At 35.5% G+C, this 26383-nt stretch overlaps 1 protein-coding gene across 1 annotated transcript; it reads left to right on the forward strand.

The window, feature by feature from the left end:
* Nucleotides 1–862: 862 nt before the first annotated feature.
* On the forward strand, nucleotides 863–22347 carry MS3_00002537 (uncharacterized protein; the record flags this gene model as incomplete). The annotated part of the gene is made up of 4 exons (XM_012941053.2): nucleotides 863–934; nucleotides 7580–7622; nucleotides 11760–11809; nucleotides 21042–22347. The coding sequence occupies 4 exons, from the start codon at nucleotides 863–865 to the stop codon at nucleotides 21186–21188; spliced, it is 312 nt and encodes a 103-aa protein (XP_012796507.1). The 3' UTR covers nucleotides 21189–22347.
* Nucleotides 22348–26383: the final 4036 nt, after the last annotated feature.

The raw sequence follows: 26383 nt of genomic DNA on the forward strand, positions 1-26383 counted from the left end.
AGTAACTATACAAATGAATAGTTTGAAGTTCAGTCTGTCAGTGACAACGTAGACCTACGTACGTACATACGTCAGTTTGAGTTGCCACACTAAATTAGCACAGAGATATAGTTGTCGATTCAAATTCCGTAGTAATAGAGGTGGTAAGAGTATAAGCAGTAATCGAAAAGATTAGGGTTTGAAGATGTTATTTAAAGAGTATTTTTACTGATCCTTCAAATATTCCACATTTAGTAAATAGTTGTCTGACCAATAAGATTTGAAATTCCTAATCTTTCTATCTGACTGTCATTGTTTAATAGTATTCATCCATGACTCCATCAGAAATAAAGCTCAGATTCACTTGCCCCCAAATGCCTTGATACGTCCGAGAGTGGGGAGAGTCCGCTCTCCCTCTCCAAATGCTCTCATATGGCCACGCGTATATAGCCTCTGACAGGAAGGTTCTACTCATTGCCTTCTCGTGGCATTACTGTTGTTTACGAAAATGAGAGGATGAAAAGCGAATGTCCGGCGCTTTAACCGGATCCCAAACCAATGGTGCACATGGTCTCCAGTATCCTGAGAGAACAAATGGCGTATGAATTGATTGTTGGTGACCGGCTACCATGGGACTGCATCTCCTGATGTTGCTCCACTATCTCGTGGATCAAACCTTCAGGTTGAAGGCTCGGGGTGTGGCCCCCTAAGAAAACCACCTGCTTCAGTTTGGGCACCTGGGTAGTATCACAGCCTTCACACGTATGAAATGAGATTTGTGTGGTTTATATGTATTTGGTGCCCTCTTGTACCAATATTTGTGTGTTAAAACAAAATCAGATTCACTGGGCTAAAACAACATTTCAACCTTCTTTATTTTTGGATGATTGTCTGTATACAGTCAACACAAAATACAAAATCCCAAGAGAATAATCTCCACAATACTATATTAACGGTAATTCCTTACCCTGTGCCAGTAATCAAACAAAGCATGGATAATATCCACATGTTATCGGTTACTCATGAAAGTTATTTATTAAGAATAGTCTTTAGAAAGATTGCTTGAATGAGATGTATTTACAGCTGTACACCTTTTAAATAATTTTGATTTCAAGAGGCAACTTCATTTACTACAAAAATATTATCGTATAGTATCACCTTGTATTAGAGCCTACAGACTGACTGTATTTTTTAAATGGGCAAACGATACTAGAAGCACTGAACGGCTGTTTCGTCTTATTGTGTGACTCCTCGGCAGTTCGCTTGCGGCATTCGAACCCATGTGCTCACTAGTGACTAGCTTCGTGACGGAATTCTCGGAGTTTTAATGAGAAGCCATGATCAATGGAGCTAGTCTATGTCATGTAGAGACAGGTATCTACCTCAGTACAATGGAAGATGGTCGCTCATTTTCGTGCATTGGTTGTAGTAAGACATTAACATCGTTGGATACTAGCTCAGTGGTCTAGAGGTTAAGCATTCGCACGCAAGAACGACGGCCTTAGGTTCAAATCCTGCAAGCGGGATCATGGATGCACACTACTGAATAGTTCCACAATAGGATGAGATGGCCGTTTAGTGATTCCAGGTTTTCAATTGTGGTCTAACCAATCGATTCATGATCTCAATCGAAAAACTTAATAATTTACACAACCTTATACTGAAATCGATACCAGCATTGCACGCAACAAGTCTTTGTTAAGCTCTAAGCACTTCGATATAACTCTTAAGATATTTCAAAAATTTACTATTTCGACTAATATAATATAAATTAAAAATGAAATCTTTGAAAAAACAAAGACCATACCGAATAGTTTTAATAATGTGATAATGTACATGAATAATCTATAAGTAGCATTGATACTCAGAAATGGAATACAGGGTTTTATTGATTAATTATTCATATTACAACGATATGTAACTGATGAATGTCATGCAATCTTTGATTGGTAAAATAACTAATTTATTACTTTTTTTGGTTGAGATCATGAACCGATTGATGTTAAACCACTATTGAAATCTTGGAAGCACTGGACGACCGTTTCGTTCTATTGTGGGACGCCTCTGTGACAGTGCTCATCCACGACCCCGCCTCGTGGGATTCGAACCCAGGACCTATCTGTCTCGCGCGTGGACGCTTAACCTACTGAACCACTGAGCCATCCGGCATCCAATGGATGGTGTTAATGTCTAACCTGAACCAATCCACGAAGTTGCGCGACCATCTTCCATTTTACTGAGGTAGACACCTGTTTCTACCCGACACGGATTAGCTCCACTGGTCACGGCTTCTCACCAGAACTCCGAAAATTCCGTCACGAAGCTAGTCACTAGTGAGCACATAGTAATTATCAGTTTAGGGGTTGTGGAGATTGTAAAGTTTATTCCACTACAAAATATAAGTAGTATCTTGAATTAAGTGAAATTTTCTAAACATTACGAACTTCACTATTCGCTGACCATGCATAATGATATAAAGGGAACAATGTCCAAAACTTCAAATATTAGTTAAGTAAATATAGAAAATCGTATTCTTACAAATCCTCACCCAATTAAATTACTTAGGAAAGCTTCAAATAGTTCATCTCTATGAAATAGCGATACATACATCATTGTAAACTTGCATATACATTCAACTGCGAATTATGTCTGACCGATGAGCGCTTAAAATAACTAAAGCTGAGTCGAGTTATATCGATTGATCATCATTGTTTTAAATGAATTGTGTTACATGGATTACAATCTTAATAAGTAGTATACATTATTAATTTAAGTTCATCAAACGCAATATAAAAAACTTAGCTGTTTGAGTAATTGTAAAAAATACTCAAACTCTTTAGCAATTTGACAATTCTCGAAGATTTCTGACACTTAACTAATACCAACATAAAGATCTCAATTAAAATGTTTTACACCTATATACACTACTAAAAACAGTTGATTAAGCGCCTGGTGCATGACTGATAGATCCTGGGTTCGAATCTCGCAGGAGTCGAGGTCGTGTATGAGCACTACTGAGGAGTCCCACAATAGGACGAAACGGCCGTTCAGTGCTTCTAGGTTCTGCATGATGGTCTAACTTCAATTGACTCATGATCTCAACTGTTGAAAAACAGAATACTTTGATTGTGATCATGAACCGCATGATACTAGACTACCATTGAAAACCTGGAATCACTAGACGGCTGTTTCATTCTATTGCAAGTCTCTTCAGTAGTACACGTCCATGATCCCGCCTCATAAGATTCAAACCCAAGGTCTTCTATTTCATTTCAAGTTAGTTAGTTACTTATTAAATACTATAAATAATCCAGTTAGCCAAAGTTATACAATTTCATCGACTTTTTTACCAGAAATTTCATACTTCAATACATATTTAATCACTTTGTACATCCATAAAACGTTGAAATAACGAACTGATCAATCGTTTATATTATCTCTATTATAGTTACTTACTGATTTTGATTGAAGAAATAAGATGCATAGATTGATAGCAAGTTATATTTTTCTTAAAGAGACTTATTAAACCATAAGTATCATGATTAATTTTTATTCTTATATAATCCCAGCTTGAACTTAACCAAGTATATACTTGAACCTATAAACCTATTCATTTATATAAACAAATGAGGAGAAATGAAAAAGAATTATTTATTATCCTTTCTTAGTGGATAAACAAACAGATTTGGCTTCACTTGGTATTGTTTGGCTTGTATCTTCCTATTGAGGTTTAAGACTGCAATGGCATCTGAAGCGAATGGTACTGGGTTTGAGTCCCAGAGTGAATATCCACTCTGAGATACAGATACATCCGGTTGACGAGTCCCAAATAGGATGAAACGCGTGTCCTGGATTCCACTGCTAGTCACTATCCATCATTGCTTACAAAAAGATTTGGCTTCAGTTTTATACACCTCACTTTCAGGTTTTATATCGAATGTAAACGATTTTAATCGATTGAGAATACTAACATAGCTTAAAAACATCATCGATAAATAAGAAGGATCAGATACAGACATCAAAGGCGAAGATTAGCAAATCAATTGACGAATATATGGAACTCAAGACAACTGTTAATTAATATTAAAGTCACAATCTTCAATACGAATATCAAGACAATTCTATTGTACAGAGCTTAAACTTCGAGAACTACTACAAACATCATCAAGAAGGTGCAAGTATTCATAAATAGTTGTTTATGCAAGATATTCAACATCCATTGATCGGATACCATTGAAGAGTAAATTAGGAAAAGACGATTGAAATGGATCAGATATACACTACGCAAATCATCAAACTACACCATGAGGCAAGCCTCAACATGGAATCCTGAAGGGAATTGGAAAATAGGAAGTTGAAAGAACACATTACATCGGGATATAGAATCAAATATGAAAAGGATGAATAACAACTGGAAAGAGTTGGAAAAGATTGCTTAGGACAGGATTGAATGGAGAGTGCTGGTTGGCGGCCTATTCTCCTCCACGAGGAGTAGTAGGCATAAGTAAGTAAGTTAAAAAATAGTTTCAAAAAGTAAGATTATAACATCGTTTAAGAATAAAATGTTCTGATGAAACTATTTTTAAGTAACTGGTTTGGATGCTCAAAACTGTGTAGCAGCTCTATAATAAGAAGAAACATGTTCCAATGTCCTTGATTTTTAATGAGCATCTCTAACTTCTGTCTATTTGTCATATTCAATATCTTTCATATTGATAACCAGGCAATAGACAACAAATATACACACATCCACATACATGATCATACGCAATCCTCATCGAATGTCTATGTCACAATGAAGTTTAACGAAATACCGACTAAAAGATTTTTAAACAATCTACTCTCCTGAGTACATAACCAAAATATCCAAGTGAATGTTATTTTGCTAGAGTCACGTTAGTAATTAATAAGTTATAACAAATGTTTGTAGCGGCCTGTTTGAACATCTGAGCTACTTGTTTCTACCATTGATCTCAATAATGTTAACAAGTTATCTAATTCGGATGTTTGTTTGTTTTGATACACATCATTATTGGTTATTCATCGCATAACCTAATTCAGATGAGTTTCTCAGATGTGTACAACCTTTTATTGTACAAGTTATAAAAGCGCCTAATCAGAGATATAGTGGTTACTGGTAATATTCAGCGAAATGAATGTACATCGTTTTGATGTCGATTGATTGGACTACTCACATCTAACTGGCGATTACTCACTATGTTACCGTTAGAATCGACCAAGAAGTAAGAAATGAGAAACTTGTTAAAATAATTTGTATTGAGAATTCTATATTCTACCAAAAAAATAATAATGAATAAAGATAGTGAGAATAATAATCTAGTAATAAGGTAGAAAATTCAACTATCATTATGAAACTGTTATCATTGGGCCCAATCATAACACTAATCTAATTATTTGTCCCTAGATTCAACTACTGAACTGTGATATAAATGTTGTTGTCTTACTTACTTAACTTTTTACGCCTGTTACTCCCGATGAAGCATAGGCCGCCGACCAGCATTCTCCAACCCACTCTGTCCACCACCTTCTTTTCCGGCTCTGTCCAATCTATGTTCATTTTCCTCATATCTGTCTCCATTTCCCGGCGTAATGTGTTCTCTGGTCTTCCTCTTTTATTTTGGCCTTCAGGATTCCATGTGAGGGCTTGTCCTGTGATGTAGTTGGGTGCTTTCGTCAATGTGTATCCTGTCCACTTCCAGCACTTCTTCCTAATTTCTTCCTCCGCTGAGATCTGGTCTGTTCTCTCCCACAGTAGGTTGTTGCTAATAGTGTCCGGCCAACGGATCCGAAGTATCTTGCGTAGGCAGCTGTTGATAAACACTTTTATCTTCTAGATGATGGCTTTCGTAGTTGTTCGCCCCATACAGTAGAACTGTCTTGACGTTTTCATTGAAAATACTGACCTTGGTGTTGGTTGACAGATAGTTTTTTTGAATTCCAGATGTTCCTCAGTTGTAAATATGCAGCTCTTGCTTTACCGCTCCGCGCTTTCACATCTGCATCAGATTCACCGTGTTCATCTATGATGCTGCCCAAATATGTAAAGGTTTTTACATATTCCAAATCTTCTTTGTCAAGTGTGATTCGACTGTTGCATGTTGTGTTGTATCGGAGAATCTTGCTTTTCCCTTTGTGTATATTGAGACCTACTGCTGCTGAGGCTGCTGCTACACTGATCGTTTTCTCCTGCATTTGTTGCTGCGATTGGGATAGGAGGGCCAGATCATCTGCGAAGTCTAGATCGTCCAGCTGCATCCTAGCTGTTCATTGTATCCCACGCTTCCCCTCAGACGTTGACGACTTCATGATCCAGTCGATCACCAGGATAAATAAATCGTTGTTGTCAGCATTCGTACAGTATTGAATTGATTCCAAGTACAGTTTGAGGAAAATTGTTCCAGATTCAAAGTGAAATATCTTTTCATCTTGAATATTGAATATTATTTGTGAATATGAAGTTTGTATAGTTTAAATTAAGAAATAGGAACTTATAAATACCAGTAACAATTTAAACTTGTAGAGATCAAGACAACCGCTGTCGCCCTATTACTCAGTCAGTCAGTCAGTTACAACGTAGGACCAGGCACCTATATGTGTCAGTCCAAGTTGTCATACCTCATTAGCACAGCTAGATGAACACCGGATTCATAAAAGTATTTAATTCAATAGTGGTAGTGATATATAAAAGAAAGATTGCAATAAGGATATAGTACAGCAATAAAGAATTAGTTGGTTGGTAGAAAGAAATATATAAATTGATTTTAATCTCTTAGTTTAAGGGAAGACAGATAGTGTATACACCGATGCCATTGTGATCGATCGATTCTGAGCCATGTCACCCACAGTCTCCAACCATTGGTTACCATAGTCACGCGGACCCCAACCAAGTATTATGCATCTACACATACAACTTTATACGTTTGCAATTCTTTTAAATAAAATTCATGGATTGGGTGAAGTTAGACATCATTAACACCGCTGGATACCAAATCAGCGATTAAGACTTTGGGCGTTCGCGCGCAAGACCGATAGATCCTAGGTTCGAATCTCGCAAGTGAGATCGTAGATGCGCACTGCTGAGGAGTCTCACAATACGACAAAATAGGTGTTCATTCTTTTAATGTTTTTGATGGTTATAGTTGTTCATTTTATTTTACATAGACTTCATCTATGAAATGAGTTATGATACATTTCATCATTTTTAATGAGGAAGATATTAAAATGGTTTTACTTTGGATTGGTTAAATATGTTTGAGGAGAGAAAAACATTATTCTCCCTCCCTGTCTCCCTCCCTACATCCCTACCTACCTACTTACCTACCTACTTACCTACATAAAGAAATATCTATGTAACACAGTTTTACTCAATCACAATCAATGTTTGTTTGTTTTCATCTGTTATAACCAATAAAGATATAGGACAGGTTATATTGGAATAGGATAAAATGTTGAATAGGAATGAAGTTTGTTCTTCATAGATAACTCTTTCTTCATTCATGATAATGATGATGATGAAGATGACCATGATGAAGATGAGATCGTTCAACTTTGCAAAAATTATTTCATTGTTATTATTCAGTTATTTATTAATCATTTCTGTACAAGGAGTCGTTATACCAGAGGTAAGTTTACAAATTATTTCTAATGAATAGTCTCTGTGTAACAATATTATTGACTAATTCATTATTAGCACCCAATATAGTTATAATCCTGATTCATGTTGAACATTGAATTGTTCTTTTTTGTTTGTTTTTGTTGCCAAGTATATAAACAAAATAATCAAACTATATATACCTCCCCCCCCAGTTGATTCAATATAAAACTACGACTAAGAAATGATATAGAAAGATTATGATTAATAGTAGGATCCAAGATGTATGTTTCGTCCAAATGTATGTATGAACTCATCAGCTGGATTTAGTTGAGTTTTAATACGGAAACTGTAAATTAATGCTTTGTGCTTCCTCGCCCGCCCCCCCCAAAATAAATACTGACAAATACATTTGAATAAATTAAAAATAAGAAAATTGATTATAGTAGGTCTATATATTTGAAACTAATGTCTTCATTCACTTAGTGTTGTTGAACTTGTCTCTTCTCATTGTTATTAAAGACTGCAATTGATTAGTCTCTTGTTGGTATATATGCATCTTGTGTGGATTGCTTCGATATAGCCTTAATTCACAAGCTTTATTTTAAGCAAAGATAGATAGTGGCTAGAAATGACGCATGTTTCGTCCTGTTTGAGATTCGTCAACTGGATGTACCTTGTTGTAACGGTGGACTGCAGGTTTTGATAAGCAGCGTTTATATCGATCGATCACAGTAACACTGGAAACACGTATGAACGACCTAGAGCCCTGGTTGATCCCGCTTCACAGTCTGTCCCAGCCAGTTGAGTCAGGAACACAAGTCACAGCCTCTGAGTTATGAATCATTGTATTTCAGACATACTCTATTTATGTACTAACCAAACAAACCACATCGTACGATAAAATAAAAAACAACATTTACACAATATGTAACGAATGAATTAAATAATAGCCAATAGGGAATGTATATTTAAAGTCCAAGGCCACCATAGACTTAACATGACAATGATTGGCATATTATTCTGCATCCATAACATACCTGGATCCCAGAGTTGATGTTCACTCTGTGACTCGAACCCAAGACCGTTCGCTTCAAATATTTTGATGTTTTCAGCAGACTTCTTATGGAATACCTGTAATGCTCAGAATAAAAGATAAGTATACTAGTGAATAATGAATTTTAAATATGTTGGATGAATAAAATTTACAGAATAATTCAATCATTCAACTCATTGAATATTCTATGAATTCATTTCAATGCTCTTAATCATAAGACTGTGTATGTTTAACAATGATAAGATCAAACATTGACTTTGTATGTGCATTAAGAGATTTCAAAAAGTTTTTATTTGATGAAAATAGTATAAACATGAAATTTGCTAGTTGACTGTAATGTTACTTGGTTTATTGAAATCATCAGCTTACTTACCTACTTACTTACGCCTGTTACTCTCAATGGATTATAGGCCGCTGACCAACATTCTCTATAACACTCTATCCCGGGCCATCATCAGTTTACTATTAGATATTGCATCACTCAATTGATTAGTAGTATATCCATAATTGAAAACAAACAACATATATGTGCATAGTATGACTACAATGGATGATCCATCTAACTTATATCAAAATACATGACTAATTACAGGATTACTTTTTTTATAAGTTCGTTAAACTTTGATAGTACAACGTGAACAGTTTACAATCAGTCTAAATGTCCATGGTTCGAATCTCGTGAGACAGGATCGTTGATGCGCACTGCTAAGGAGTCTCACAGTAGGGCGAAATGGCGTTCCAGTGCTTCCAGGTTCTCCATGGTAGTCTAGCTTCAATTGGAAGAACACAAAGAGTGGATGCACATGTGCCATTACAAACGATTTTCAGCCATGTCATCCAACGTCTCTAACCATCGGTTGCTATCATCTCGCGGATTCCAACCAGGTAGTCTACACCTACCAACATGGCTCAGTTCACTTGTCAGTGACTTCATGGATTTGTGTCATGTTTTGATCTGGCCACCCCTAGCTTTCTTCCAACCTACTCCTACACCACAAAACAACGCACATCGAGGCAGTCGGTGTTTGAGCATACGTAACACGCGTCTCAGCCATCTCAACTGATGAAGTTTCACTACTTCATCAATTGATTTGCCATCCTTACCTAGTACCCGTTTCTATAAGGATGAAAGACTTACTTGAAATAAACATAATGTATTTGAATTATAGATAGTAATGAGATCCTCGATGTTTTTTTCTCGTACTTATCAGCTGAATGTACCCGAATTCATCCAGTACCTGTCTCTGAATCAACACGTATCCATCTAACAAATCTTAAATACAACAAAACGAGTATTTTTGATCACTTTATCAATCACCTTCTAAACATTAATCATAATTTAAGACAAGTCTCTAACTAGACAATCCATTAAGGATGTACGTTTCCCGTACAAAAAGTAATTAAAATCCACTCATAAATATCCACAATATGTTAGAAAACTTCTATGAGTTAAACTTGATTCTTTAATTGTGTTTTCTTCTAATATAAATGACCAGTGAAACTCAATCATGTCATCAGTAAAAAAGTTTTCATCAATGTCACTGGAGATTTGTCTTGCCATATTTGTTAAAGTAAGAAGTCTGCATCATTAGATGCCTATCTCATGGCGTAATGGTTGAGAGCTTGTTATGAGAATTGAAGGTCACAAGTTCACCTCTTGTGAATGACATGGGTGAATAGTGCTAAGGAATATGATACTGAAACAAAGTATCTATCCACTGCTCAATAAGAATTTCAGTAGTGCCCCAAATGAAATTAATCTGTAATGAAAACTACTTACTAATAAGATCTTCTAGATCTTTCGTTCTTCGTCAAAATCATCAAAGAATAAAAGCGGTCAAATTTATTTTTAAATATCGCTTTCCTGTTCTATGAATGAATCTAACAGAATATACCTATTTTTAGTGAAATAAGTGAACATCTTAATTCCAAGGTTGATATTCACTCTGTAACTTGAACCGAATCCCTATCATATCAACCATCAACACGTTATTCATCAAACTGCTCAGTGACATTCACCAAGATATTCTTAAGCATATAATGTAAATAAAGAATAGATATAGTATGACTAATGGCAGAATCCAAGATATGCATTTCATCCTATCTGAAACTTGTCAATTGAATGTATCTACATTCCAGAGTTTGTATCTTATGCTAATTAAGACTAATGAGAATTCAGTCAGAATGTCAACAACGAAAACATCTAAACTATTAAAGACTAAACTGGATATTAGAATGATTATCATATGTAAATCTTCATATTTTTATGTTAACAGTATTCAATGCTAAATTTGAGCACTAACCATATACACAGCTGACAAGTTCTAAATAAGTCGAAGCACGAGGAATCACAACAGGCACAAATCAAAACGTCTACATATACAGCATAAAATTGTCCTTGGGAAACGTTACAAAAGATACAACGAACCAGTAGCGTTTAAGATTCTCCCAAATGGGAAAAATGAACAGTTTTGGTGAGAAAACAAGAATACAATAATAAGGTATTTATCATATGAGTTCTGGGGATCAAATAACCCCCAACAGAATTCATAAGTCAATTAAAACTAGATCATCATATAAAACCTAGAAATACTGGAAAGTCATTTCGTCTTAGTATGAGACTCTTCATCAGTGCACATTTATAATCCCTCTCTCACGAGATTCGAACCTAGGACCTATCGGTCTCGTGTGCTAACGCTTAACCTCTAGATCACTGAACCGGTATCCAACGGTGTTAATGTCTAACTAAACAATAGCAGATGGGTTTTGTGGATATTATAGTAATTTCAATGGTTAAGATCATGAGTCAGTTGAAGCTAGACCACCATGTAAAACCTGGAAACAATGGATGGCCGTTTCGTCCTATTGTGAGACTCTTCGGCAGTGCGCATCCACGGCCCCGCCCCTTGCGAGATTTGAACCCAGAACCTACTGGTTTCGCGTACTAGAACTTAATTATGTAATTATATTGAATCATTCTATTTGTATTTACTAGTGAAATTTAGTAAACGGAAAAATATTTTTTTAAATTTTTTTGCGAAAAATGTTTTTTTTTTGTATTTTGACTTGACATTGTTTACCGTTTATTGTTTCTATGAAAGTTTATCTTAGAAGGGAAAAAAAAAACATTTTTCCAATGTATGACATATTTCACAGATATAGTTTGTGCCATATTGAATCGAACACGCTAGAAACAAACAAACAATCAATAATTTAATCTTTATAGATCAACATCTATCAGAAATTCAATTTTGTTGTTGTTTTTGCCGTTTATTTTCTACTGTGTTCGCATAAAGTGAACCCATGATCATTAGTATCGTTCATTCGATATGTCTAATATCATAGTGACAACAAAATACTGAACAGGACATCACTAAAACAATAGTCTTGTACAACAATAACAAAAGGTGGATCGTTCTGAATTCATTGCTTCAACGAATTTTCTTTTTATCACTATTGGGGTTATGGAGATGATGATGTTATTGATTGATATCATGAACCCATTAATGTTACAACATCATTAAAATCCTAGAATCCCTAAACAGCCGTTTTATCCTATTGTGAAATTATTCAGTAGTGTATATCCATCATTCCACTCACAGGATTCGAACCTAGGTCTTTCGGTCTTTCATGCGAATGCTTAACCTCTAGACCACTGAGCTGGCATTTAGACGATGTTAATGTTTTGCTATAACCAATGCATGGAAATGAGCGAACATCTTTCATTGTTTGAAATCATGAACCGATTGATGTTAGACCACCTTTGGAAACGTGGAAGCACTGGACGGCCGTTTCGTCCTATTGTGGGACTCCTCAGTAGTGCGCATCCACGACCTCGCCCCCTGCGAGATCCAAACCTAGGACTTATTGGCCTCGCACGCGAGCGCTTTACCACTAGACCACTGAGCTGGCCGCCATTCAGCGGTGTTAATGTCTAACTTCAACTAATCCACGAAATTGAGCGATACATCCACCATTGTCTTCAGTGAGTTACTATCTCACAACAGACCTGTTTGAACTCCACTGGTCACTACTTCTCACCAGAATCGTTCTCCTTAAAACCATTATGACAAAAAGTAATGGGTACAGGTCAGTTTGAGTTATTTAGAAATTATGATCTAAACTTCTTAAAGATGAACAATCTCTACACATAGTCTATGCAATTTATAATGATTTGCTCCCTATTAAATAGCTTATATGAAAATTTCTCTACTCTATTAAACATAGTTTAACTTGTATCTTCCGATTGTTATTTGGGACTACAATTGATTAGTCTCTTGTTGGTATGTGTGCATCCTGTGTGGTTTGCCTCGGTATAACCTTAATTCACAAGCTTTATTTTAAGCAAAGATAGATAGTGGCTAGGAGTGGAATCCAGTTTGACGCACGTTTCTTTCTATTTCAGATTCATCAACTGGATGTACCTGTATCTCAGAGTTTATGTTCACTCTGTGACTCGAACGCAAAACCGTTTGCTTCAAACACAATCATGTTTTCCACTTAGCTATTGAGTGCTGATAACCACCTGCTTGTGCAATGGGGTTTAGTTATATGACCTACTCATAGACAGAATGCATACTTTTTTGTTTATTTATGATGCATCTATGGAATAGTACTTTAATAACCAAAACTGTTCAGCATTCGAACATTGGCTTAAATGGTTTAAACCTCTTTGTAGATACTTCTTTCAAGTCAATAGGATAATTTCATTAGCCCTTACAGTATAAGTGTGAATGAAAGCCTATTATCTCTACTTTGTAGTTCATAATTATATACTATTGGTATATAAGTATAGTTTTCACTCTAATCAGTCATTATATTTCAAAATGATTTGAATACAATGTAAACTCCATGAATTACTTTGTTAATCATATGTTGACAATGTAAGAAGTTGATTAAATAAGATTTTGATTATGAATAAGATTGGTGAATAATGCGATCTATCTCCAATAATTTAGTAATTTCACTGATTGAAATCATGAGTCAATTGAAGCCAAACCACCATGGAAAACCTGGAAGCACTGGACTGATAGGTCCTGGGATCGAATCTCGCGGGGTGCGGGACCGTGGATGCGCACTACTGAGGAGTCCTACACTAGGACGAAACGGCCGTCCACTGCTTTCAGGGTTTCCATGGTGATCTAGCTTCAATTGACTCATGAATTCAACTATTAAATTGGCATATAATGGATAACCTTAAAAGCTTTATTTAAGTCAACTTGATGACTTGTATCCATCAAGTGAGCGAGAATATAACTCTAAATCACTTTTACCTATCTTTTGTTCAACCAAGACGGATGGTGTTCTGCTATGCGATGACTGAAATGGCCGAATTGTACGCACTATATAAATAGTTTCCACTGGAGCGTTTGAATTGATGAATACTCATGTATGTGGCGAATTCAAACAGTTTGTCTTTATTGACGGTTTTTATTATGAGGCGATTGTAGAAGACGGCATTTAATTTGGGTTGCAGTAAATGTTTTCTGTACTGCCCTTCTTAACTTTTGAGTAACAATTTCTTTGATAGCAATATTTCAGAATTGTAATTTTAAGAATAGTAATTTCTTCAGTACGATAAGTAATCTTGTCCTTCTTTTCATCTCATTCATGTATTTGCTAATGAATGTCATTGAGTATCCATTCTTACTAAGAAAGTTACGATGTCACATTTGAGCAGACCATTCTAGCACGATGAGTTACGATCTTTATCAAGTTTCTTTCGTATCTTATTGGTATAACACTATGGAAATGAGTATATTGTCCAACTGTAAACTTTCTATATATCTCTATTTTTGATGTTCCATCTAGAAACAATATTCTATTATTCTGTTCTTCCATTCAGTCAGTCAGTCAGTAACAACGTAGAACTTCGTACGTACGTACATCAGTTCGAGTTGCCACACCACATTAGCACAGAGGTGCAGTTGTCGATTCAAATTCCGTAGTGGTAGATGTGGTAAGAGTATAAGCAGTAATCAGAAAGATTAGGGTTTGAAGATGTTATTCAACAAGTATAATTCAGTGAAATAAATTCGGAAGGATAAAAAGGGAACAAGAACAATTCAGAGGTTTAGATTTTGGAAGAACACAAAGAGTGGATGCACATGTGCCATTACAAACGATTTTCAGCCATGTCATTCAATGTCTCTAACCATCGATTGCTATCGTCTCGCGGATTCCAACCAGGTAGTCTACACCTACCAACATGGCTCAGTTCACTTGTCAGTGACTTCATGGATTTGTGTCATGTTTTGATCTGGCCACCCCTAGCTTTCTTCCAACCTACTCCTGTACCGTTGAACATCTCACATCGAGGCAGTCGATGGTGTACTTCCACTAGTTTAAAAGTAATCGATAGATGAATGTTATTAAAATATATCATAAGTAAATTTAACCAAATGAAAGATCTACTAACATCATTTACAAAAGGCACCGTTAGGATACCAAAAGATGAAAAAATAGGAAGTTTTTCAGTTGACTGGGTTTCTCTTTCATATCAACAACTTGTTTCCCATGTGTACAGTCGAATCACAACTAGGAATTCATTGAATAATTCATATAATATATTGCCATTAATCTATAAGATAATTATATAGACAAATATGGTTATTAGTTGATATATACGGAAGAATGAGTTTTGTGGAGATTTTAGTAAATTTCACTGGTTGAAATCATGAGTCAGTTGAAGCTGGACCACCATTGAAAACCTGGAAGCACTGGACGGCCGTTTCGTCCTAGTATGGGACTCCTCAGCAGTGCGCATCCATGAACCCGCCCCCTGTGGGATTACGGAAGAGTAAATATGATATAATAACGGAATTTAGGAAGTAAACACTTGAGGTAAAATGTTTGTTAAAACGAGTTGAAATGTGAAAAAAAGTATATTGATGTTATATCCTAATGAGAGTAATGAATGGTAACTGTTGGGATCTATTTATGGACCAATACGATACATTTATATTTATTGTATAATAAGTAGCTAATCTATACATATTCATATTCCTCATATTACATGCTTCATTGTGATCTATGAACTATTATTATACGATTTATCATTCTTGAGTTATACCCAGTCTATTCGTTACAGTCACTTACATTCATAGTCACTTTTAGCTTTTATTTATTTATTTATTTTAACACATAGATATTGGTATAAGGAGGCACCAAACACATATGCACTACACAAATCTTGTTTGATATGTGTGAGGGCTGTGATACTGCCCGGGTGCTCAAACCGAAGCAGGTGATTTTCTTAGAGGGACACACCCAGAGCCTTAGACCTGAAGGTCTGATGTACAAGGCAGTGGAGCAGCGTAAGGAGATGTAGTCCTATAGTATCCGGTGACCAACGATTGGTTCATACGCCATTTGTTCTTGTACACATTTTGTTTTCCATTTTATGGTACGATGTGGTCTGTTTGGTTGATATATAAACCCAGTATATTTGAAAAAAATGATTCATATTGCAGAGGCTGAGATTGGTGTTTCGTACTTAACAGATAGGGCTAGGCAAGAAGAAGGACCGAAAGAGACTCTAGACTGCTCGTACTTGTTTAATGCGTTATCGGTCCGGTTGATAAATCACTGTTCTCTCATTGACGGTATCATTACGTTACATATTGATAACGGTACAGAACCTTAAGTTGTAACAATTTGATAGATCAAAGATAATTATGCCCATATGGTAATTACTCTATTAAATTGGGCTGTTTTATAGTAGTTAATCATTTTCGTTACTATTACTGCCTATATTCAGTACCATGTATTTTTGGTAGAACATGGAATTCTCAAGACAAAGTATTTCAACAAGTTTCTCATTTCTTACTTCTTGGTCGATTTTGACGATAACATAGTGAGTAATCGGCAGCTAGAAGTTAGCAGCCCAATCAATCGACATCTAATTAATCTACAATCGTTTTGCTACATATTGACGGCAACCATGATGTCTTTGATTAAGCCCTTTTGTAACTTGTACAACGAAAGGTTGTACACTTCTGAGAAACTCATCAGAATAGGCTATGCAATGAATAACCAATAACGATGTGTATTAAAACAAACAAACATCTGAATTAGATAACGTGTTGAAATATTTGGATCAACGGTAGGAACAGGTAGTTCAGATGTTCAAACAAGCCTCCAGTTTACATGGAAATTAGACTTACTCAGATATAAGTAAGTAATACTTGAAAAAGTTTAAAATTTAGCTTAGAGAGATGCTAAACTGGCCTTGAGAATATCTACTTACTTATTAGGGCTAAATGATGGTTATAAAACAGTATGAGGATTTGAAATACCATTTACTGTTGATGGTTAAGGTTAAGAATTACATTTAAGGTTTTCATTACAAATTGATATTAGTCGCACAATTTCGTGGATTGGTTGAGATTAGATATTAACACCATTGGATGCCGGTCAGCTCAGTGGTTCAGTAAGTTAAGCGTTCGCGCGCGAGACCAAAGGCTCTGGGTTCTAATCTCTCGGGCGGGATCGTGGATGCGCATTGCTGAAGAGTCCCACAATGGGATGAAACGGCCGTCCAGTGCTTCGTGGTTTCAAAAGCTGGTCTAACATCAATCAGTTCATGATCTCAATCAAAAATTTAATAATCTCCACAACCCCTATACTAGTAATTAGCTAAAATGTCAAGACGCTATTTAGACAAATGGACGAGTGAATTTCGTGGCAAAATCCGAGACCTGTTATTTTATACCGGATTAGTTTGTCCATAAATTATAGTCTCGTCGAAGAAAAACATATTTTCGGGAGTATAAACTTGAATAAATTATCAAGTTTCCAACCTGTAGTTACAAATCTCATTCAACCTACTTCGGTTTATGGAACTCATTAGTGACTGAATGTTCAGTAAATGAATTGATGAATGGTTAAGTAGATAGATAATAGAATAGTAGAATACTTACAAAAGTTCAACAGTATAACTTAACCGTCACTTTATAATTTAATGTTTATATTCATGCTCCCCGATGTAAGTTCAGCCTAAAAGATCTACGAAGATGCTAAGATCAATGAACAGTATGATGTCACATATGTACTTACTTACATATTTGAAACACCTTGACAATGTACATTCAAGTTAACTTCCATCTTCTCATTAGTCATTTTTTTTTTTGGTTTAGAAGGGGTTTTTGTGGAAATTATAATGATTTTAATAGTTGAAATCATGAGTCAAGTAAAGCTAGACTATCATGGAAAATCTGGAATCATTGAGATGCCATTTCGTTCTATTGCGGGACTCCTCAGTGGCAGTAAGCAACCACGATCCCGCTTCTCGAGACTCGAACCCAAGACCTATCGATTTTATAATCATTAAAAGAACCAGACTAATGTGCAATCATATACGAATACAATAAGCATAACATTAATCATCGAAATATCTAGGCCTATGATCACCTATGAAAATGATTTCATTTAAACATAATGTTCTTGTATGTTTTTATAAAGTTCAATATACAATTTACGAGATAAGTCGGTGAGATTAAAATTTATGAACGAATCAATCAGATTTAAAGTAACAGATCATGGGTTTTGGCGCAAAATTCATTCATTCATTTGGTTAAATAGAGTTTTGATATTTTAGCTGATGTCAGTTCGTGATGAAAACTCTAAATCTAATTCCTAACCTTAACCATCAATTGTGAATTATAGTCCTTATTCTTCAAACTGCTTCATAATCTTTATTTAGCTCTAGTATAAGTTCATTAATATTCTCAAGGTGACTTTAGAGTCATTCAGATATCTTCCATTAATTATAGTCTCATCGATATGTAATGATATGTGAATACGGTGGCAGTGGCGGTCTCACTAACTCCAGTAGGTCTCCAATCACTAGACACAGATCATCTACTTTGGTGATCTACGGTACAAAATAAACCAATTAATTTTTTTAAAATGTATTCATGAGTGAACAAGCAGAGGTTTACGTAAACAGCTTTGAACAATGTTGTTTGTGTATGATTTAATAATATCAATTACCTATCCAAATTGACGTAAGTAGAACAGAAACAAAATTTGTTACTTAATAGTCGAAATCCAAGTTCTAGATTGTAGACACAACTTTGTGATGATGATCATAATAATAATGTTCGTTATGATTTTCAGAGGTAATTTACTGTGGACATTTTCTAGTTCAGTCACTACACACTACCATATCATGATTCTTTGTAAAACTATACAAGAAATACTTGATACAGTCGAAAATGACAATTTTTACTGTGTTAGCTTGTACTAGACATACATACTGAACTACTCTCATATTCTGAACGGTCACATCTGTGAATTGATAAAGAACGAATCAGAATGGGTTTTGTGGAGAGTTTTAGAAATTTCACAGGTTGAAATCATGAGTCAGTTGAAGCTAGACCACCATTGAAAACCTGGAAGCACCGTCGGACGCCGGCTCAGTGGTCTAATGGTTAAGTGCTCGCGCGCGGAGCCAGTAGGCCCTGGGTTCGGATCCCGCAGGGGGCGGGTTCGTGGACGCGCACTGCTGAGGAGTCCCATGCTAGGACGAAACGGCCGTCCAGTGCTTCCAAGTTTTCAGTGGTGGTCTAGCTTCAACTGACTCATGATTTCAACCTGTGAGATTTTTACTGTGTTAACTTGTATTGGACTTACATACTGAACTGCTCTCATCTTCTGAACGGTCACATTTGTGAATTGATAAAGAACGACTGTTATTATTTTAATATTAATATAGTGAGATTTGTGATATATTATGTACACACCGGCCAGACTCAAGATCAATAGAACCATTCTATAGTTCGTTTGGGGGGGGGGTGGGCAGAAATTTGGACAGCTTCCTTCTTTTTGAAGTATTTACTAACGATGTTGTCAAGACATGGAATCTATGTTATATGACTTAACTGTTCATCTTAGAGAACATAAGAATCCTAAAATCTTTCTGTTCAGTTATAAATATTCTCTATTCCATCAATGTAATGACTGTATTATGATGTAAATATGACTTTGTTACAAATATTTTGTAGAACGTAGAAAATATCTTACTAATAAAAAGTTTTGATTAATGAATTTAAACTGAAATATCCTGTACAAATTTTAAAGTATTTCAAACAAAGATTGACAGTGGCTAACAGTAGGAGCCATCGACTGGATGTACCTAAATCTCAGAGTTGATAATCACTCCGGGACTCCAAACCAAGACCGTTTGCTTCAAACACCATCGTGTTATCTAATTAGCTACTAATCAATTGTATACCTAAATAGCAATAGGAAGATACATGTAAAACAACATCAAGTGAATTGAAAATTTTTTTAAATGTAGTTCAAACTCGAAATCATAGATTTAAAACATTTTCCAATCGATGACAGAGATCAGAATATTCGGAACTTTCAATGAACTTGTAGTGTGGAGTCAAGTCGCGGTTGACTATGATCACCACTACAGGAAGACTATGTGCCAGTTAACCTATAAGATCTCCCGTAAGCCAGTTGATGGCCGTAGTCGAGATGTATTTTTTAGAGATCTCGTGGTATCGAAAGAATACCGAGATCGTGCCAAAGGAGTACAAGTGTGGTTACTGAGCGTAACCAAATCCATGCAAGGTCACAATCAACGGAAAAGAGAATGTCTTTAGTACAGTTAAACAAACAAGTACAGTAAAACAACCCCTGGTAAAATTGGTTATAATAGTAACTGTTTCGATTACAGCACTCGCGTTCTGTCGATAAAAGTAGGTCACTACAAACTTAACATATTCAAACTTTACAAATCCTTGATCTTAATAATAATCCAATGTCCTATAACACTCTTTATGAGTTATTTCTGACTTTCCATTCAATCTTGAGATGATATTAAAAACACAAGCATGTAGTAGGTTTATGGTAACTTAGTTTATTATTTAGTTGGATTCATTACATGGTTTTATGTATAAACTTTATTCATCTTACAGTTACTAAACTGATTATGATTAATACAATGAAGTTTTAAATTCACTTGGTGTTGTTTTAATTGTATCTTCTCATTGTTATTTAGGACTACAATTGATTAGTCTCTTGATGGTATATGTGCATTCTATGTTGACTGCCTTGATATAGCCTTAAGTTACAAGCTTTATTTTAAGCAAAGATGGATAGTGGCTAGCAGTGAAATCCAGGACTCAGTAGCGAATGATACTGGGTCCGAATCCCAGAATGAACATCAACTCTGAGATACAGGTACATCCAGCAGACGAGTTCTATAATAGGACGAAACGTGCGTCAAACTGAATTTCACTCCTAGCCACTATCCATATTTGCTTAACACAATGAAGTGTTAAATAGTTCCCTTCTTTTTTCAGATTATTTCGTCCTTTTTTCTAAAAACAGATATGTCAATATTATTATGTAACTTCTGTTGTTGTTGTTAACATTTAGGGTACTCCTATTGATTATCAATCAAAACGTTGGACCGATTTTAAAAGAGCTGTCAGATGGTCAGAATATCCGTCATCATTTTCACCAGAAGTTAAACGTCATTATTTATATGAACAACGACCATATTACAATGATATTCTAGTTTAACTAATCAATCTCTATTGATTTATCCATTTGATCAACAAATGAAGAAATGATCATTGCAGATCAATTAATTGGTTAATAATAATAATAATAAATTTCATACAGAATATTCGTATTTCATCTTAAAGCTTATAATAATTGAAGTTAGATCACCATGGAAAACCTTGAAGCTCTGGACAACCGTTTTTCGTCGTAGTATGAGACTCCACGGTAGTGCTCGCGTGAAACCAACAAGTCTTGAGTTCGAATCTCACCAGTGGAATCGTAGATATGCACTGCTGAGGAGTCCCATAATAGGGCGAAATGGCTGTCCAGTTCTTCCAGGTTTTTTCATGGTGGTCTAATTTCAATGAACTCATCAATTCAACCATTAAGTTACGAAAGTCTTCATAAAATCGCCTTCTGATAATAAAAACAGTTTTGATCAAAATCACATCAACGTTTATGTGCTATGGATATTAGTACTATTTTAGTGAATGAAAACACAAGTGGGGACAATCGAATGTGTTTGAACACACAATTACAGAACATCTTAGTAAAATCTGAGAACTTTATTGTTCCTACATTTCCATACCAATCGCTTTCTGTTCCTATTCTTTCCTCGTCGATCTTCTTGACCATGTGCTGCCAGACATTCTATTCCTGACTAGAGTTATATACTACTTATGTCAATATAAGTAGCATACGTCACGGATTGAACAGATTAATTTCAACTTTAATAACAAACCCATGATCAAATAGTTGGAAAAATTGTTATTAGTGTTAGATCTTATGACCTTGTAACCCTATTAATATGTATATATGACGTAATGATACCGTCAATGAGAGAATAGTGGCTTATCGATCGGACCAATGACGACGCATAAAACAAGTATGAGTAGTTTAGAATCTTCAACGATCCTTTTTTCTGCCTAGCTTTGACTGTCTATTACGTTCAGGACACTAATCTCAACCTCCGAAATATGAATCATGATATTTCAAACATACTGGGTTTATATATAAACCAAAACAGAACACATCGTACCACATAACATAGAAAACAACGTTTGTACAAGATTTAGTCAAATGTGACTGTGAATGTAGAAGATAGTAATTGATAGACTGGGTGTAACTCAAGAATGGTAAATCGTATAATAATACTAATCCATAGGTCAAAATAAAGCTTATAATCAGAGGTGTATAGATATCATGTGGTCAATGAATTGACAGACAGTGGTCATTATTTCCAATTTCAACTCATTTTCTATATAGAACAGTTAATAACAAGATTAACCGTTTCATTCCGGATATGACTAACATTCACCAGCCATTACCTTTCACTAGAACGTTGAAAATCTCGCTTGAAGTCAATCATTAGTGAACTTGCGATTAATATTTGATTAAGTAGTTTGTAGAGATTAACTAAAATTGATCTCCTGTCATGAAATGATATCTATTGGGGAACTACTGAAAATTACAGAGCATTAAACGGATAATTCCGTTGTTAGGGATTTATAGTTTCAACTAAAAGAAATAATGATGAAACTGTAAGTTATGTACGACCTTTGAGCAATGTCACATTGACGTTCATAATTTCCACTTACTTACTGGGTGTGGAATCAAGATTAAGATTTACAGTTGTATGTCAGGATTACGAATTAGGTTTAGTGTTTTTATCACTAAATGACATGAGCTATAATGCCAAAATGTCATTTATCCAAGTGGATGAATGAATGTCGCGCCAAAATTCAAGATCTATTACCTTAAATCCGATTGGCTCGTTCATAAATTATAGTCTCGCCTGATTGATTAAAGGAAAAGTAAACATTTTTGTATGCCAGTGATTCAAGTGATGCAAGAGATTCAACCACAAAGATTCAAGATTTTAAATTAATAATGAAAGAAAACTAGATAAATGGTTTGAAAGTCATCGTCAGAACATCCTAGACCTAGAATTTGTCCTAGTTAACACTCAACAACAAGATGTACTTCATATCTCAAGGGAACCGATACTTTCTGTTGCATTCGAATCCTAATCACTCAGTTCCAGTATAGGACGCTATCATTGAGATATTCGATAAGAGACTGATATTTTGTAGGAGTGATATCGGTTAAAACGTGATTGATAGAATTCAATTACTAAATATAAGAAAAGCATCACATTAGCCAATACTCAACATTCAAATGACGTTAAACCAACTATATTTATAATAAACGATCATTCAATTCATCATTCAGTGATCGAAGAAAAAACGAAGAATATTTATAAGCAAAGATGGATAGTGACTACCAGTGGAATCCAGTTTGATGCGCGTTTCATCTTATTTTGGACTCGTCAGCAGAATGTACCTGAATCCCAGAGTTAATGTTCACTCTGACATTCGAACCCAGTAACGTTCGCTTCAGATGCCATCGCGTGATCCACTTAGCTTGTAAATTAAAGCAATGTCGAAGCAATACGCACAGTATGCACATATGCCAATAAGAGACTGATCAATTTCAGTCCTAAAACATCAATGGGAAGATTCAAGTAAAACAATACCAAGTGAATATAAACTTCACCCCATTGTACAAGCAAATGGCTATCAGGACTCAATAGCTAAGTGTATAATGCGATGGTGTTCGAAGCAAACGGTACTGGGTTTGAATCCCGGAGTGAACAACAACTCAAATCGAGGTGCATCCAGCTGACGAATCCCAGGTAGGATGAAACGCGCGTCCTGGATTCCACTGCTAGCCACTATCCGTCTTTGCCTATATGCTGATTTTTCGTTAACATATCTGTTCTACTTGATAAATTTAATAACATCTTCTGTACTAATTACATAATGCACAAAGTTCATCTAATCGGCGTTTCAGTGGTATTCTACATTTTAGAAGGATGCTTATTTTAAGTAAAATGATAAATAAACTGAAAATAATGAGGAAACTTTAAATCATCATCATCATCCAAATCGTCATCAAAAGCATCAACATCATTATCAGCAGCAGCAGCACCAGCATCCAAAGCATCATCATCATCCAAATCCTCATCCTAACCCTTAAACATCAACTGTAAATCATAATTCCAATTCATCATACTGCTTTATAATTGTCATTTGCTCTTAGTTATCAGGTAGACACTATCAAAGATCGACCACCGACAACAAAATAAACTTTCATTTGAAAAGTTATGTTTACACTTTAGTTTCTCAGTTTTCTCTCATCCAGTACATTTAAGTATTCACTGTGGATAGTTTTACACTTTCAATATAATGTCTCTGATTAAAAGAATGTTCTCCTGTAATGACTTGATTGTATTTTGTTTTATGAACATTATTCTCTTTAAGATTAGATCATATTGCAGACTGACTTTAACTTAGCAAAGGTAGGAAACACTAAATAGATGTATCGTCTCAGTTCGCGACTTCACATGAACGAATCAATCAAGTATAAGATAACAGTTCTCAGATTTTGGCGCGAAATTCATTCATCCATTCGGATAAATAAGGCTTTGACATTATAGCTGATGTCCGTTCATGATGACCCCCTACCTTCAAATCTAAATCCTAACCTTAAACATCAACTATAAATCACAATTCTAATTCCTTACACAGGTTCATAGACTTCATTTAGTGGACACTCTCAACATCAGTCTAGCATCGCTCAAAGATTGTCCATAACTTATAGTCTCATCAACACATCTAATTAATTTATTTAGACAATTCTATTATGATCAGAAGGGGTTTTGTGGAGATTTTAGAAATTTCACTGGTTGAAATCAAGAGTCAATTGAAGCTAGATAACCATGGAAAACCTGGAAGCACTGGACGGCCGTTTCGTCACCATTGAGTGCTGGCTCAGTGGTCTAGTGGTTATGTGCTCGCGCGCGAAACCAGTAGATCCTGGGTTCGTATCTCTCAGGGGGCGAGTTTGTTGGTGCGCACTGCTGAGGAGTCCCACAATAGGACGAAACGGCCGTCCAGTGCTTCCAGGTTTTCCATGGTGGTCTAGCTTCAATCGACTCATGATTTCAACCAGTGAAAATTCTATTATGATTTACAATTTCATTACTTATCAAGCATGATGAAGACATTTATAGAAAACATACAATCATTATGAGTCAATATTAATTGATAATGAGTAGTATCGTATGAAATGATAGAAAATGCATTTTTGAATGGTATTACATAATCAACTGATTATACAATAATGATATTATTATCATTATTACATAACTCTTTCATTGATCATAATCACTATGTAGTACGATAATGACTAATTCAATTTAGGCTAAAATGACATTCTCTTCCTAACTAAACAGAAATATGTCTCCGTTTCGTTTGTTTTTTCTTCTTCTTCTTCTTCTTCTTCTTTTAAACAAAATATATTTCGGTTGAGATCATGAATTAATTGATGTTAGACCACCGTTGGAAACCTGGAAGCACTGGACGGCCGTTTCGTCCTAGTATGGGACTCCTCATCAGTGCGCATCCACGATCCCGCAACCCGCGGGATTCGAACCCAGGATCTACTGGCTTCGCGCCTGAGCACTTAACCATTAGACCACTGAGCGGGCATCCAATGGTGTTAGTGTCTAACATCAACCAATCCACGAAATTGCGCGACCACCTTCCATTGTACTGAGGTAGATACCTGTCTCTACCCGACACGGATTAGCTCCACTGGTCACGACTTCTCACTAGAACTCCGAGAATTCCCTCACGAAGCTAGTCACTAGTGAGCACATGTTAATTATCAGTATCTCCACAACCCCCATACTGAAAATATATTTCAATGGTTAAGATCATGAGTCAATTGAAGGTAGACCATCACCATGGAAAACTTGGAAGCACTGGGCGGCCATTTCTATTCAATTACTACTACTTGTCTAGAATGTTTCATAGTAGTATAGATAATGAACAAAAATATAAAATTGTAACAAAATATATTACAATGACATCAATGAACTAAAAACAACGTCATTGTCATCATTAAAGCAGTTCATTACATTTTAAGATTAAACAAAAGAATCATACATAGTTGAAATGAATACGTTACTTCAATACATTTTATGGTCTATAATAATTATTATTAACTTATGTATAGTATCTATGTAAAGATATAGAATGTTACATTAAGGTAAGGGTGACGGTGAGGGTAAGGTTGGGGGGTGGAGGTTGTTGTTGGGGTTGTTATTGTAATGGCATCATTCAAATGATGAATAAAATATTAAGAAT

The sequence above is a fragment of the Schistosoma haematobium genome, chromosome ZW, assembly GCF_000699445.3.
Source record: "Schistosoma haematobium chromosome ZW, whole genome shotgun sequence".
Taxonomy (NCBI): Eukaryota; Metazoa; Platyhelminthes; class Trematoda; order Strigeidida; family Schistosomatidae; genus Schistosoma; species Schistosoma haematobium.